The 18,372-nt window shown below is 39.1% G+C and overlaps 1 protein-coding gene across 1 annotated transcript in view; it reads right to left on the reverse strand.

Annotated features, from left to right (window-relative positions):
* Window positions 1-5,109: 5,109 nt before the first annotated feature.
* tmtc2b (transmembrane O-mannosyltransferase targeting cadherins 2b) overlaps window positions 5,110-18,372 on the reverse strand; it is a 92,091-nt gene continuing 78,828 nt past the window's right edge. The window contains exons 11-12 of the mRNA XM_083915960.1: window positions 13,927-13,990; window positions 5,110-7,432 (exon numbers count right to left, since the gene is read on the reverse strand). Coding sequence (XP_083772086.1) covers window positions 7,253-7,432; window positions 13,927-13,990 — 244 coding nt within the window. The 3' untranslated portion in view covers window positions 5,110-7,252. The remainder of the gene's footprint in view (window positions 7,433-13,926; window positions 13,991-18,372) is intronic.

The raw sequence follows: 18,372 nt of genomic DNA on the forward strand, positions 1-18,372 counted from the left end.
TTGCCTCCTTTAGTAGCACAAGCTGCACAGGACCCCTGCCTTCTGCATCAAAATCAACGTAGGTAGACCAGCTGTAGTAAGGTGCTTTCAAAACAAGAACAATATGCTGTATTTGACAAGTGATGAAATTCAATAAATTCCCCGTCAAAACAGCATAAAAATTGACCACATATGTTAAAGTCTTTTCTATGAAACCAAATTCAACAATCTGTTCACCCGCATTTTTTCTCCTATTTGAGGACCTCCGTTATGGCTGTCAGTATGTGTTATATCACCTGGATTCACCCCTCTGTAGGTCAAATTAATAATTCTTCTCTATCATTCTATTGCACGACATTGATCCTCTGGCAGCAGCAAGTACTGCCCAGAAGAGCTCTGAGCCCACACTGGCTCGCACACAATTCTCCTTTAAATAGTGTCTCAGAGTCCTTCACCCCTAAGCATGCAAGCAGTCCATGTGATGGTCTGAATAGAAATCCAGCTGTCTGGAAAGGAGCCTGTTGTTTTGACAGTATGCTGTTGGATCTTCACATCTTGTCTGTCTCTGGAACTAATCAATCCTGACGCTGCGATTCGCACATGCCGCACCTGTGTCCTCTCTCACTCACACACACACACACACACACACACACACACACACACACACACGCACACATGCACACCCTTGCATACACGTAATTCTACAGACAAATTACCGTGTTTCAGCTTACAGAACACTGTGGTATTGCTTCTCCACATCAGTGAGGGCAAAATGAAGACAAAATAAATGCCGTCAGTGTGAACCTAAAAAAACACACACTTGGAGCCTTTTCCTGTGATGTGAATGTACCAACTGCCAAAAAAACACACACAAAACGATGTATTCAGAAGGTCTTGAGGGTTTAGCTGTTAATAGCGCTTTGTAAATCCTTAGGGGTGGCCATTTTGGGGAGATGGGGATCTGGGTTGTGTCTCTAACTCCTTTTATTCATGTTAACATTGTACACCTGTAAAAGCACATATGACCGCCCATACAAAAGCAGAACACACACACACGACTGTGGAAGATGGTATATGAGGGAAATGGAACAGAGTAGTCCTTTGCCAAGTATCAGTCAGAGCCTATAATAGGGTTTGGAGGATTCCTACATGTCTGTACAGACATTTGGGTGAGCGTTGGCACTGAAACTCCAAATTTGAGTTCTCGGAATCACATGCATCAGCAACTTAGCTTCAAACTTTTCAAAACCAAACACATATTACACTATGTACTCTTGTCAGTAGGCTGATGTGAAGGCTATAAAGCAAATATAGTGCTGTAGTGTTGAAGAAAAGATTTATGGCATGGATGACAGGGAACCACCCAATGTGTTCATTTCCTGTGGTGGGCCAGAGAGCGCGCGCTCTCTCTCTCTCTCGCTCTCTCTCGCTCTCTCTCGCTCTCTCTCGCTCGTATGTATACATCGAAGATGTTTTTATCAAAAATTAACTCCAGTCGGGTGTTATTACACTGCATATCTACATGTACAAGTAGTCCTGAAAGCATAGGATTTGACTGTGTCATTATGATAATTGTGTTGTCACTTTACTGGATTAATCTTAATGTGGCTGGGCTTCATGAGAAGGGGTTTAGTCTGTGTTCAGCTTTTATTACATCTCTTTAATTCTATTAGTATATACAGTATGCATATGTGTGTATAAAATTGAATTTCCCAAAATACGTGAGGAGAATATTAATTTCATGTTGTGCCACATATTACTGCAGTGCGTTTAACTTGAACTTTGCATTGTCCCATCATTAGTCATGCTATCTTGATTGGGTTAGTCACTCTCTGGCTATGTGAAGTGTGGAAAATTCCTAAATAACAAAACTAAGAGCCTAAAGCCATTCGAGCTGTTTTGATTTGCGAAAGTTAGATGTTTATGGTTATACATTAAAATCAAATGATTAAGGTTAGTAAAGGTGGTCATGAAGCAAGACTTGTGCATTTTTCGCATGTCTAGGGTTACCATCCTGACATGACTCACAATGGTGCTTTTAGCTATATGCTAACTTCAGCACGCTAACATTTTCAAAGTTGCAAAGCTATGCTAATGCTAAGCAGGTAAATGTTTACATGTTATTTTCTAATTAGCATGCATTAAACACAAAGTACAGCAGAGGCTGACTGCAATGTCATTACTTTTGCAGGTTTTTGGTAACGCTGGACAAATTTTCTTCCCTACATTGCTATTTATCCAGAGGACAACATGAAGGTCTGAAGCATATTTCTCTGAAAAACGCAAATGCCAAACTCAGGGTGGCGCGATAGAAAAGAGTCATCCTCTGCTCATTGGATAGCTCATCCAACTGTTACGGCAATCTATCAGTTGGGAACCATTCTACCGTTCAATATTATTAATATATTCCGTCATGAAAGGTATCACTACGCAAATAGAAATCAACTCAAATTACATTTTATTTGGATAGTTGCACAAGAGACTATAAGATCCAATATTGGCTACGTGTTTCTTTTTATACAGTATATGCAGTGTATTAATCTACGCTATATTGAGGAATCTAACACAAGAGAAGGCTCAAAAATCCCCCTTCTTATGAACTTTGCCTTTTTGTAAAGAGCACTTTGAATTTAAAAGATGCAGCTCCTGTTACACTGGGTGGCAGATATTGCATAGAAACATAACGCCAAAGAAAGACAATTTCCTTTCCGAACATCAAAACCCTTCAGTAATATGAAGCAGTCTCATCTTAATGCTTCTTCTATCAAGTAATAACAGTGGATATTGGGTCCAGAGGGGATGACTTCACAGCATCACGCACAACCGGGTGTTGTGAGTGCCCGGCTCAGGCACTTCAGATCAAAGTGGTGATAGTTCATCTGCACATACCATAAAATACTTGCTTGATAACTGCAGGCAGATTTGTCAGATCAGAGCATAAAACAAATTCCTTTCTCCCTGCTTGAACTCTTCTGGATGCAAGAGGTGCTGGGATTCAGGTTTTATCAAATACCACAATGTGTAAATGTGAATTTTCTGCTATAAAATTTGGGAAATCAAGCTGATGTGATTGTCTCCAGGGTTAAACAATACATGTCATTTTAGTTTACAAACTCAACACTTTTCTGACATGTCTATTATCAAAGATATGTATGTTTGTATGTATGTTTGTATGTAATGTATTTATACTGTATATTATAAACTTCTACATTGCTTCTAAATCAGTACTATCACTTTGGGTTTGATGTCACTTCACATCTATTTGCAATTCTTCCGATGATTTAATTTACAGGCTTTGCTGCACATAATGATGGTGCCAATGAGAAAGGATCCTTGACTTGATTTCTCATTACCACTCTCGTTTAAGCCGTGCAACACTAATAACAACTGACAAAATTATATGCTTGCATAAACACTCAAGTGTTGAGAGGTTTAAAGGCAAATAAGGACATGAGAGGCCGGAAACATCACTTTTTGCCAGTGACAGTGAGATTCAAATGAACTCTGAAGCTCATGTATCTGCTTAGTTCATTTTCAGGAATCTCAGTTACATATTATAGCTAGACTTGTGCAGAGATAATTTTAAGTGTGTGGTGTGGTTGCATGGACTAAATTCTGGTCCAATTACTGTATTTTAAAAATTCTTTACGCCAGGGCTAAGGCCAGGTCTGTGAAACTCCTTGGAACTTTCAGAATAATACCCCTCTCAGACAACAGACTCATAATGTGAGTCTATTCAATGCATTTTCATGCAGGATCCTCAAATCCTGACAATGGCAATTCAAATATGCTGATGTTAAGCAGTTATGATGTTTACTATGTTCACCAACTTACTGTGTTAGCATACTAACATTAGCTAACTAGCATTAACAACAAAGTACAGCTGAAGGATGCCAATTCGTTTTGCAGATATTTAATGATTAGCCAAAGTATTGGTCCAATTGAAATTTTTACCTGACAATGGTGCTAGATCACCAATGTGATTTCTGAAGGGAACATAAATATAAGAATTGCAGTCCATCCAACAGTTTTGAGATAATTCTCTCAAAACAACTCTACAAACTTTTGTGCCAATCCATCGAATAGATATTTCACAGGCTATGTGAAGACTTAAACTTGCTGGTGGCACTGGAGGAAAAGTAAGGGAATCTCGAAAGTTATTATGATTCATCCTCTGTGGACCAGGGATATCTGTACAAAGTTCCATTGAAATCCCCCAATATTGATGAGATATTTTAGTTTGGACCAAGATAATGGACCAACCGACCGTACCCTCCCTAGAGCCATGCTGCTTGCATTGCTGAACATTCTTTAACAAAAACTAAAGCAGTACCCTCTGCTACTGCTGCAATGTCATATCATGTCAAAGCCAGCAGTCTATTCAACGTCATATGGGAAGAAACCCAAATGCCTCCTAAAGTAAGAAAAGGAATCTTCGTAGCGTGACTCCACAACCCAATAAACCAGCAAGCTTCACTTTTTCATTATTTGTCAAGATAAGTGAGGCGCATCTGTGTTATGAGAAGAAGATTCAAACTGCACTAGACAGCGCAGGCAGCCACCATGAGCATTCCAGCCCAATAAGGAAAGCTGGGCACCATGGTGAGCTACCGATGATGGGAGCAGACCTTCCCTGAGACATGTGAGAAACATCACAAGGCAGACTGGGAAGGGCCATTTGCAAGTCAGCAGGGTCTGCATTGTGGGGGTGTTTCTAATCGAAACACACCAGCCATATGTAGACACTGTGCTACCCTTTCCATATGGGATTATTTACATGTCTTCTTTGTTGTTCAAAGATGAAAGCAGAGGAGATCCATTTGAGTTGATTTTATGACACATTTTAGCAAATTTCCAGGGGGGAACTTTAAATGCCCTGTAAAACCTGTTCCACAGCATGCAAGACCACCCCATTAAGCCTGCTATCCCACATGAATATAAAGGAAATCTTTGCTACAGAACTGTAGACTTTGTTACAGAGTGTGAAGCGGATGTGTGTCTTTGAATGGTGAAAATCCATTAAATTCATCTGAAATGTACCATGACCTACATCTACAACAAAAAAAGTCTGTGAAGGAACCAAAACACAAGCAGAACGCCATCAATTTATTGTGGAAAAAAAGCAACATTGGGAAGAAAAAGGTCTATTCTGGCACATTGCTCATTTTTAAATTACAAAACGGAGAAAAGGGCTACAAATCTCGATAATTTATACAAATACGACAACTTTCAAAAATAAATCTTTAATTTAGTCAACGCTCTGTGAACAAGTTTCTGCAATAACCCACCGAATGAGATCCCTGAGCAGAGACACAGAGTGAAACTTTTTTTCCTTTTTTTTGTTTTTACATTTTCACTCAAGCAATAACAATTATCAGTGTTTGTTCATGAACACTCTATATACACAGGAAAACTTAGCGAGCTCATCGACTATAGGGTGTGTGAGGTGTAGGGCAGCAATGAATGTGAATTGTTAGTATCCTATTGAAAATATCACTAGTGGCCATCACGGTAAAAAAAAAACAGTGTTGACACCCTCATGACTGCAACAAGTGACATATTTTCCACACTTTTTTTCCTCCATAGTAAGTGTTAATAACTAGCCATTCAACTGCCAAACTGAGATTTTCCTCAGTAATGACCACAAACGTGTACATCACATCCACTAATTTCCTTCATTTTACATGTAAAAACACAGTGCCAGCTGGTTCTGTTGCTAAGGTAACACATAGCAATAACTTACAATGTATAAACTAAAATATCTGATAGTTTAGGATATCAGTGGCCAATAACAAACTAATGATCACAAATACTGTACATAGTCTTACTTCCGGAAAGGTGCCTTTTCATTTACTGTATGCTGACCACAACAAACGAACAAATAGATGTTAATTACACAGAATATATACAAAATGAGACCTTAACACTGAGTTTTGACAATATGGGAAATACTTCATGTAATGAACCAAACTTGCTCAGCTTTCACTTTAAGTCTGGCTACTTTTTGCTGCAAGATTTTCTGTATACTATAGACAATGTAGGTATATATTAGGATTCATTTATACAAACACAATGAAATTAGTTTTATTCCAACAACAAAATAGGCATTAAAACATTTCCCTCAGACGTGCTATGTCTCTGCATTGTTCTGTGATGAAACGTTGTGCAAGCTTTTTTATTTGGTTAGAATAAGTCTTTCGTGGGTTGCAGCTCCGAACACTTGTTTGTAAAAGCTTCAGGCGTGTGAGGAAACACGTACCCAAAATTACTGTACCTGCTTCTTTGTTATTACCATTCAAAGCTTCTTACTGTTGTTGACAAACAAATTACCATGATGACTTGACTTCCTTGCCAGTGCAGTAGTTGTAAAAATGGCAATCTTTATGCTACAGTACACTGCTAGAGAAGATTCACACCTTTTATCAAAAGGCATTACAATGTGAAAGGAGTCCCATTTCCTTTGCTTTTGAGTTTTCTTGCCAAAATGTACTAGTATTTGGCAAAGCTCAGCCTATGTGGCACTTTTAGAGGCTATTGCAATGGCTACCAAATGAAATTCCCTTTTCAAGTTTTCACAATATCAAGACATCTTCTACAAATAGTTTGCAGTGATGGTGCTAATTTTTATATCTTTATGATGACGTGTGTGTTTTCTCATGAGAGAAGTTACCCACTGCGTATGTGAATTACATTTAATTTGATGGTTTTGTATTGTATCCAATTTTTCATATTGTTATATTGCTTTTTCCCCTGTTCATTATCAAGATGGAACATCAGATTAAACCAATAACTCTATTAAATGTTGACGAAAAATACCCTCAGTGCATTGCTCAGGGTTTCTTTTATATCTCATCTCACACTGCTCTGGGACACATTTCACCTCTTTGAACTACACTTACTTAAAAAACCCTAATTCATCACAAATGTTGTAGGAGGTACCTATCTCACTTCAAGTTCAAGTGCTCTTAGTTTAAAAAAAGTAAGAAAACAAACAAACACATGTTTCTCATGAGCGCGCTAATTTTAAAGAACGTTTTACAGAGACAAAAAGTCATGTAGCGCCTGCCATACTTTGAGCAATGCTTCTGAGGAAAGCTGCTGGCCTGAGATGTATGCAGAGCTCAGGAGTTATTAGGAGGGCTGTGCTGCACAGTCATGGCCTCTCTGAGCAAACATCCTCCCTGAGTCTCTTCCATCTATCCTGAATGAGAAGAGTGAATAAGGAGCATGAAGGCCATCCTTTCCCCCAGGTCTGGTTACGGGTAGAGTGAACTCAGGGGCTCATGGTCCTCAGGCCCTTTTTCTCCATTATGTTCCACAGCTTGCGCAAGTTCGATTGTGTGATGGTGTCATCCGGTTTAAGTTGAAGTGCTCGGAGATAATTGGCTTCAGCTTCTTGTAGCTTCCCATTGAGGTGGAGGATCGCCCCCAGGTTCATCAAGGCAGCAGGATACTGAAACCAAAAAAAAGAGTATTATTCATTTTAGGTTTCAGTTATCATGAGTACACCTCAGGGTAGCTTGAAGCTTTTCTGTTCAAATAACAACGCAGGACTCATACCCTGTTATTGAGTCATAGGTAGAGTTACTATAAAAACAATGAGTCTGCTGCTAAGACATAGCAAGAGTGAGCCGACTGGGGGTCTCGGGGATTGACTCACTTTTGGAATCAGCCTCAAGTGGTCATTTACGAAACTGCAGTTTTTGGTGCTCCGGTGTTGGCTTCATTTTTCAGCCCAATGGTTATTTACTCACCATTAATGTTATGTTTAGAGAATTCATTTCATGAAAATTCAAATTTCACAACCTCAGAGGCCATGAGTGGATAAGATGAATAATGCAAATTAAGTCTAAGTATTCACCCTTTGGTGGTATACATCATTTAACAGGGAATTGAATTTGACCAGAAATGTTTTATATCACTGAGCCACATCCAATGAACTGACGTCCGGGCACTGGATTGAACAGATGTTATTTCTGAAAGTTTGAGCTTTAAACAATCTAAACCTTATTACAAAATCAAGGAAACATGTCATAGTGGATGACAACATAAAATGATAGAATAAACTGTTATTTTGTACTTTTAAATAAAACAATCACTGTAAATAAACATTTGGTCATCCTGTGAAGCCATATAGCAGACCCTGCCACGTTATTAGTTCCTGTTTGTCAAACAGACTGCGGTGCAGTGTTTGGAGTTTGGTAACCATGCCGCTTTGCGTGTCCCTGAGTCTTGTCTGTGGCCACAGATGTCAGAGGAAGCAACCACCACTTTGAAGTGGGTCTAGATGAATATACTGTAAATTCCTGCTGGTGCCAAGGGGCAGTGTGACGGGAGGGTGAGTCATGAGGACATAAGTACAGGAAAAGTGTCCAGGGTGCAATCACGGTAGGACAGTGAAGTATCCAGGCCAAGGGAGGGACCACATCTGATCTCAATTTTAGTTAGACATGTGGAAAAGATGTCTAATCTTGTAGCTGAGCTACTGTTTTACTGCTTGAAACTATTGTAATTTATTTAATTGCCATTTATAGGAAACACGGAATGAATAGATAAAACAGTCTTATTAAAAATGGCCAATCAAATTCTTTGTGATTTTTTCTTGTAATTATCACCCTATACATCACTGGCACATGGTTATGGCATCTTGACATTTACTGATGTGCTGTACCACAAGCCTAAACCTTAATTTCTTTCTCATGGCCTACTGACTAATCAAGAGTCATTCCCAGAGCAATACTCTTGCATGAGAGTATAGAGTTTTTCCTAGAAATGTTATGAGTATCTGTGGAATGTTATGAGAAAAGCGTGGAAATGTGAACCATTCACAACAACAGCAGTGCTGCGGCAAAACCTCAGTATGAGCTTAATAACAAGACTAGAGTCTATAGCTGTGCTAGTGGCTCTCTCAGGTTGGACTTCGAGCAAAATGGTAACGTCACAATGACGTCAACATGCTAAACATCAACATGTTATGTTTACTATGCTATAGCAGATGTAATGTATTAAATGAATGTTTGTACCAAATATTGTGCCGGTACTTCATTATCATTCATTCATATTCAACCGCTTGTCCCTAGCTGGGTCGCACAGGGGGTGGCTGGAGCTGATCCCAGCTGGCATTGTGCGTGAGGCGGGCTACACCCTGGACAGGACGCCAGTAGCTACTCGTCTACTACGCCTGTAATTCATTAGATTAAGATATTTCACAGAATTTATGTCTTTTTTTTGCACTATGTTAAGCTACAGGTAAAAGTCACACGATCACCGTGGAAACCAGGAATATCTGGACAAAGATTTCATGGTAATCCATCCAATAATTATTTAAATATTTCAATATAGAGCACAGCTGCTAGCATAGAAAAAGTACATGCAAGAAGAAAAAAAGCCTTCTTCATGTAAATGCATCAATGCAACAATATCAATGCCACAATACAATTGAAAGTATGATATACAAACTACCAACAGACTGAAAAATACAAAATGAAAATAATGGAAGGAAATACATACAACATGAAGCTAAACGCTTCCCCTACAGTACATTAGGCTTGGGCGGTATCAACGTATTGTGGTATAAATATGCGTGTCACGTTTATGATGAGTAAAGTATACACAGGTATGGAATAATTGACTTGTTCTGTCTGTCTTTTGTTGACTTCCTTCGTTCCCATTTTCGCTTACTGAGAGTGTGGTGCTGCCACACACGCATCAAGAATCAATGCAAAAAGGGCACTCATTTATATTTATAAATTATTACATTTATTTATCATTCTATGGGCCATAAGTTTTTAAACCCAGCAAGACTTGCCTAAGGAGTTGAATTGCATATTAAACACACAGCTTTGTAGGCAAGACAATGTCATATATGCGACAAGTTAGCCTATGTTTTTAAAATTGACCACCTATTATACCAAGACGGAATGTCAGGAAAGTCTGAATATGTGAAAAAGGAGACACTGCCAAAGCTTACAGTACATATCATGAATTGTGTCTAAAGTTCATTCTCCATAGTTACCTCAGAGAGGTTACCAAACACAGTGTCAGATCCTCTGGCCATTTATCTTGCTTTGTCCACACTGTAGGTTGTGTTAGCTGCCCTCCTTTACTAGACTGTTCCACTCTTGTCTCACAAAACTCTCAAAACATATCTCTGTTTTTTCAGTGTCAAGCTTGGATGAGTAATGTTCCATGCATGAGAATTTCAATGGGAACAATATGTCCAATAGCGCTGCTTTTCTCATAGGGAAAATTAAATTGATGAATAAATCAAAGATACTCTGGAATAATCCTGTTGTTCCTTAGAGAGGAGCCCCGTTCCCCCTCAACAAATAAAACATGCTACAAATGCTGTAACCAAAGTAAAGGCTGGCATGACACATCTACTGTTGCTTGCTGACCCCAAATTTGTAGCATTAAAGACCAAATGGCTACACTTGCTGCATAATGTGCAATTACATTAATCCCCTAGCAAATTATTGTTCACATGAGCAGCCAGAGTTCTTGACTTTAATGGTCGGGCTAATTCTGTGGCTGTTTGCGTAATAAATTACCCGTCATTTGAAGGTCAAACCACAAAATAACGCTGGGGATCAATTTGCAAGTTTGGGGATGTTTTACTACTCAGAATAATGCTAGGCAAAATATATAACTGTTTATACATATGGACATAGTTGAAAGTCATAGTGAAGGGGCCACACACAAATACTGTATCAACAACATGTACAAGTAGGTGTATATTGGCGTTTATGCCATTTTGTGGACCAGTGTTAAGTGAACTGCAATTATTTATTATAGCCTTGGGTTTGGTTTCAGAAGTGGGGGACATTATGATGAATTTATTTTATAAATTATAAGTGAATTGGTTATAACCCTCTCCATAATAATGTTAGTATACCAAAATATGTAATAAATAACATGTAAAAAAAATCCCAATAATGACCTAGAATTTTGTTGATTGAGAATTTATACTTTTATAACAAAAAACTACCCTTTCCAATGTCCACAATGGACCTTGACATTCAATAAATGATGTTTTATTTATATATTTACTATTATATTATTATTATAACTTCTAGAGTCTTTATAGGGTCATTATCTTTAAATAAAAACATATAACTTTTTTTTCAGTCTGCCGTCATCTTCACAGGCTGCATATGGCCCCAAAAATCACTACTATGAAGTTATGACAGCTTGTATGCTGCCTAAGAGGCCAAATCATGGGCAAAGAAGTCTGAAAATCACTCACTACTGCTTGTAAAGCTTAAATTCTGTGGACACATGGTAGTAACTTACTTAGACTAAGATGAGTATTTTAACATTGATCAACTCAGAGCTCCTCCAATCTAGTTTTGGTGGTTGGACAGTAAGAGGACACAGTCTGGGTTTTTTGTGAATTAATCAAACTGTAATAGTAAAAGTGAGGTAGACTAAAAAGCATTTTGAAAAGTGAGGGGTACGTGTCGACCACCATCCCATATGAAATTTACGCCTTTGGTTGGTAAAATGTCAGGCAGTTCATAAGGTAACATGACTCAGATTACATGGAGTCCTTAAATGAAAGAATGACAAAGGTCAACTAATACCAAGCTTGTTATGGGGAGAAACAATAACTGCCTATCTAATTGCATTTGTAGATTTTATTGCTAGCAAGTGTAGCTTGTCTAGCTTGTCAAATCATTTCTTTTGACACATGTTTTAGGAAAGTTTCGGGACCAAGCTTTTAATGAGAGCTTTGCTAAAAACAAGACAAGTCTGTCCAGAAAAGAGTAGGGTTTAGATGGATGAGACTTTGGTAAAGATGTGTAACCACAATTCTGAAATGGGTTTCCTGAATGGAAAGTCAACTGACTCCTGGTTTTCCTCTCTGTGCAGCTCAAAAGATCTTTTCTTCTCCACCCATGGACTACTTATCAATTCCTGCGTTTGGTTTCCTTCCTCCACTCACTCCTGTAGGCTTCTACCTATCCTCACCCAAGCCTTCCTCCCCCTACTTCATATAGCTAAGACTTTTGTGATTTATAACCCAACTCTTACATTCTCCCTCACCCTTTGCAACACTCTGCAAAATGTTCCCTTGTCAAACGCTTTCATTTTTCCTAATTTCCTGCTGCTCTGCAACCTCTCTGCCTGCCTACCCTTCCCAAAACTGGCATGTAGCAGGAGAGACCTGGCCAGATGTGGAGCATATTAGACTAGACCATAAAGCAACACATGTTGTAAAGGCTGAGAGAGTAAAACATGAGGCTAGGTTAGAGAATGACCTGACCATAATGACTTCAAACTGGCATATGGGTTAAGATTATCGACATGGAATGGGAAAAGGACAAATGTCATTGGGTGCCGAGATTAAACAAAATCAAACCAAGCATCTGATTGAATATTGCTCATCTTGATGGAGGGGATTGTATGGCTAAAGGCCTAAATCCTTTGAATGGAGTGAACAAACACACATGCTTAATATAAAACACCAGTGCCTTTAGAGAGTGAAGAGTCAATCTGCAGTAAAGCATGAAATGACAAATGAAGATGGACAGGGACATGGCTTAAGTAAAGTCACATCGTAAAGAACAAAGGATAATGGTAAAGAAGATGGAGATGAAATGATGATTGTGCCTCAGTTGTAAGCAATCCAAATGGCAAGTTGTCCAAGCAAAAGTGACCCAGTAGGGGCAAAAAAGTGTCTCTGTGTTTAGATATGGACATCAAATGCATGTTTGTACAGTGACAGATGCCAAGAAAGTGTCATGTGGAATGATAGATATATGGCTCTGAATTAGAACTGTAAGGAGCAGAAACATCCTCAGCATTTACAGAAGCAAATATCTAAAGGGGACAGCACAACAGTGGTCGATTCAATGGCCAACCCTGTCTCCTCACCATGGCCGTCTGTGTTAGCCCAGCAGTAGTGTGTGATGTAATCTTACCCTGCCTCTCACCCATTGCAGGGTAGAGTTGGATGAAATGGATGAAAAACCATCATAAAACATCCAATATGTTTTTTTGTTGGACAAAACATATACAGTAAATCCGCCTAGAAAACAGACCCGATTAGGTTCTTTCTAAAGGTGATTTTCCAATTTTAACTCCAACGGTTCTGTCAATGTTGATAGATAGAGAAAAGTGAGCAGTGATTAGGTGAGGAGTGTCCCCACAACATGAAGATGAGTTTGCGCTAATTATAAAAGAGAATTTGTGGAAACTCTCCCACAATTCACTATAAACTTTATGCTTCTCTCTCCCATTACTTATGCATGCTTTGAACTGAAATTTTCAAATAATTTTTACTAATTTACATCTGGGTTTACTAGATGTTAAAAATACAAAATTCTTTGGCAAAGTTGAACTCTGCATCAACACCGAGAACAACAACGGGCAAAGCAGCTCATATTGATGGTTTCATTTTTTTTTTCCCTTGGTTATACTCAACTTATTGTCTGTCTTTTTGTTTGTCATCGTTTGTATATATTATGTTGTGGGCTGTGTGCCTGTAGAACCAAGCCCTATTATCTGTATAACACTGTCCAGATATATTTTGATCATTAATCCTGAACTGATGTCTTCTAATCAAGTCGCAGGAACAAACAGGGTCACCACATGGCAAACATATTTTGCTCCCTCTGTGGCCCTCACGTAAACAACTCGACCTCTCCTGCCAAAGCTCTCAAAGACTGGACTCCATTCATTTTCAAGATGTCAAAGTCTCTTGACTGAGTGTTGTTATCATTATTCTTTTCAATCTACTTACCCTGGCCTGTCCTTTGAAGCTGGTGATGGATGCTACACAAACAAACCTCTAAGCTTAGCAAAAAACTAGCCCTCATTTTTCTGGGACTCACTGACAATGAAGGCCACTGTGACAAGGCAGGCATGCCACCCAGACTGTGTTTGCCCAGTGTCCATCATGGTAAATAGTAATAGGGGTGATTAGCTAGTTGTGGTTGTACTTACATTGGGTCTCAGACTCGCTGCTTGTCCGTAATACTTCTCGGCTGCCTCGTTCAGGCTGGCTTGTCTGCAAAGGGAAAACAGAGAGAGGCACTCATTACTCATCTTTATTGCTCCTGCCTTCGGATGAGGCCTTGAACCCTGCAAGTTTACTGGCACTCAGGGGTCACTGAGAAAACAACAGGAGGGAAGAGCATGAGGGATAAGATAAGCTGATCCAATCATCTGTAGGTTTCTTGTTCGATAGAATCTCTAACTCGATAACATCTATGCTGAACAGTGCACAGCAAGCACTTCCTGCTTTAATTGAACATTGAGGTTGTGACATTTGTCTTATTGGGTACTTAGAAAACTTGTCAACAAAGGCAGGCTGATCAGGAATATTCACTGTACATTTCTGTTCATTGCTGGTGGAGGACATTGTGGTTTCAAATAGTGGATGGATACTGAGACATTCAAGGAATGCAAACAGTGTGGAAACAAAGTCATTTAATCACATAATCATAACATAGATGGTGCAGATGCACCAAAACATGCTGCATATGGTATGCCACACAGCGACAAAAAGGATTTTTGGGGCAGATGGCTTATCGGCATGAGTCCCGGGAACCAGAAATACTACATTGCTAAGGATATAAAACCTGCAGTCAAGACAGGATGTCCTACCTTTTGCTTTTAAAATCTTCTTTTATAACTCCCTGCTCTGTGTACTGTTAAACACAAACCTATGGCTCCTCTGCCACATGGCTTTTCCTGTTATTAATACTCTATCTCAGAAATCACCTTTATGGTCTACAGCTGCATGCTTTTCACCGATGGTAACAATTGTCTCATTGCAAACAATTTAACTTTGACAAAGTCAAGGACAGAGTCAACGACGGCTGGCTGTGGAGCCCCTTAAGTCGTAATGATCAAAGGAAGCGAGGCCGTTGGAACCACAGTTTCATTTAGGCTGTCGCAGTCTATTAAGGGATCATCATCCATATGGTTCTAGATAAAGGCAAAGCTTTTATTTTAGGATTACCTAATCAGTGGCCTAACTAAACACATAGTATTTATGTGTGGTTTAAAAGACATAGTCTTATCAGTGAGGAGACAATTCATGTTTTTCAGTTCCACATAGCTTGGTAAATAGCTGGCTTCAATAGCTTAAATATAGCCTTGAAACACATTTTCTCGGGTCTTACTTAAAAAGTAAAAAATAGTGACTTTAAAGTCCACCAAGAGATGTCAGTCAATTGGTGACCCAAGACTGACATTTAAAACGAATTACTACCACTTAAATGAGTAATGGTTCTGTACCTTCAACCAAGAATGCACAGTTACTGAGATAAGGGGAAAAAACAAAAGAAGAGAGTCCACAGCCACACTAGCTCTGGTACGTGTCCATAAGGGCATTTTTGGATGTAACACAAGGGTCACACCGCTTCCCAGAATTGTACGCATGATGGGCGTGCCACTGGCGATTATCAATTTCTCTACAATGATCACTAACAAACAAACAAACAAACAAACAAACAAAGAAAACAGGCTACAACCTCCTACATCTGCTCCCGGACTTCAAACCAGACAAATATGATGGAAGTTTGAAAACTTTCTCTTATATTATGAAAATAACTGAAATGTGTTTCTGAAAACATTTTAGGTGAAAATCTATGAGGTTGCTGAAGCTGTCTTCATTTTAGATCAATAACTTTTCATTTAACAGGTTCACGCTGTCACGAGTCACGCTGGATGCCCCTCATTTGCATAATGTAGCCTAGACCTCAACTTTATGCAAATAAGGAAAGGCCAACTCTATGGAAATTCACTGCAATGCTACAAGAATGCAAAGAACGGATGCTTACATAGACAATGAATGGGAAGCATGTAAATGACGGACCATGCGGACACTTAGGCACACCAGTGTTTTGGCCTAAATGCCAAATTGTCATTGTGACAATGCTAACATGTTTTGCAAGAATACTGTTTATCAGATTCACCCTTTTAGCTAAGCGGGTTAGCATGCTCACATAAGCTAATTAGAATTAACCACTGAGTCAACTGAGACTGATTGGAATGTCACCGCTCGGGTAGGTACTTTGGTTGAGACATTGCACTTAAAACTATATGTCAACCTCACGGTGGCACACATATCAGGGGATCATCAAAGTCAGTACAATAAAGCCTCTGAGAACCATGAATATCTCTACTTCCATGGTAATCTTTCAGATAGTTGTTGATATTAGTCATGCTAACATGACTAAAACACACTTTATTTTGTTTCATTTTGACATTATAGAAGTTAGACTACATGTGATCATGTTGCATACTACAGAAAAACAGAATATACCACAGTTTTTTTTTATTTTAGTACAACTGAATCTTTCCAGCTCTGTTCCAAAAAAGCATTTTACATTCCAAAGGCAATGCAGACACCAACTCGAGTTGCTGAATTTGTCCTGAGATTATAAATGTGGGTTTCACGTCCAACCAAAACCACATGTTTTTTTGCCAGCATAATATTTAGAAAGCACAATCTTCTGAAAAGAATAAGCTTATATCTAATTATGTAATATCATTATCACATTTATCAGGGGAGAACTGGAGAGCTGCCACGCCATGACCAAAGGGGCAGCAAGACCTCCGAGGGCTGTGTGACTGTGGGTTCTGAGAGTGCACAAGACAATGCAGGCCAAGTATGTAAATCACTGCCTGGGTTTAAACCCAAGGAAGAGTCAGTGTGAGGCTACAAGAGCACAGGAATAAAGAGAAGGATGGGAAAATGAAAAAAAAAAAAAACCCAGGAGGAAAGAATTCCTGACCATATTTCAAATCGGCAAATCAACCACTGATCTTTTTACCCTGACATCTTGTTGTCTAGATGGTCTATTAACCCCAGACATGCACAAATCACAGCACTGACAGTACTGCTTGTAAGCGTGACATTGTTGGATACTAATGACTGAGTGAACAAATTGCATTTTCAACAACAGCCAGATATTTGTGCTTTAACCGCAGCCATGCCATCTGTCTCCTTTTTTTTTTACAGTAAGATTCTCTCTGTAAGAATGCTTCACTGAACACAGAAATGTTCCCTGAGGGTAGTTCTGTATGTCTAGTACGCCTAATGTAACTTGCTACCAATATATTCCTTTTATTACCATTATAAGGTTATCCATTTAAACCAATTTCTACAGTTTTGGACATGTAGACAGTAAATTGGCGTACCTAATATCATGACATGCTAGTAATGTACAAAGTAATCCTTCAGATATAGTGTATTATATTATTTCATAAGACATGTCGGAACCAATGAGGTGAACTATGATTGCATAACCCGCTAGATTATTTTCCCCTGGCTGTCCGTGAATATACAAATTTAATGTTACTTTATGATTTCACTGAAATTTGACAGATTAAATGAAGTATATTCATCCCCACTAGCTTTAACCTTCCCTGTCCTACATTCAAACTATAAACGAGAGTTAGTTTGAAAAAAAAAAAAAAAATCTGAATTGTTCAAAGGAGGAAAAGTGAAATTAATAGTTTGGAAACAAAATGATGAAAAAACCAAGGGCCCAAGAGGGCAATAAAAGACATTTGCACATCTGAGAGCGTCTGCCCCTCCTTTAATCTCTTCCCCTTGCCCGTGAAGATTCACTTGTCTCTCCGCCGACTGAGGGCTTTTCCGCGTCTGTGTCCAAGACAAACACATAAAGAACATGAGCTGTGGAAGAGTGAGACCCCATGCCAAGCAGACAGAGAAAGTCCAGCCCGAGCACTGCTTGAAGTTCTCTTTAGCTGCCAGGGGTCTGGATGAGGCTCTCAACACTGAAAGCTGTTGGTGGTAAAGATCCTGCATGGCCAGTCTGGTGGGGGAAGAGCTATGCATACATTTTAGGAAACTCTTGCCATACTGCACCAGTCTTCCGACTCTACGCTAAATATGAAGCCAGGAAGTGAGTTTATTTTAGACTGGAAACAAGGTGAAGCAGCTCTGTCCAAAGGTACAAAATCCTCATGCTCATGCTATATTCTGATTATTCCATAATTACTTTATATTGAATTAAACATATTTTACTTTCACAAATTTGAAGCAGTTTGTTAACAAATAAAACAGATATCAGAGAGAATTGTCAACTATTTACACTCCCTTTACATCGTCAGTCTGACGTTGCCAACACTCTAACCGATTTCAATGGGGAAGGAGGATTCAAGTATCCCTAACCAGTTTAGTCTGACGCTGACTTGAATGAGGTTAAAATAATTTAAATCACGCAGCTCTTCTAGAACACATCAAATCCTGATTTATCCTGAACAATTTATTCACTGTTTTAAAGCCACGGCAGTAGTGACGGGGTAGGGTACAGCCATGCCTAGAAAGCTTAGCTGACTTGTTCGTGATTAGCCAGTGAGCCCAGTCCTGGCACACACATGCAAGTTAATAGGAAAGAGAAAGACCGGGCC

Source organism: Echiichthys vipera, assembly GCF_963691815.1.
Source record: "Echiichthys vipera genome assembly, chromosome: 7".
Taxonomy (NCBI): Eukaryota; Metazoa; Chordata; class Actinopteri; order Perciformes; family Trachinidae; genus Echiichthys; species Echiichthys vipera.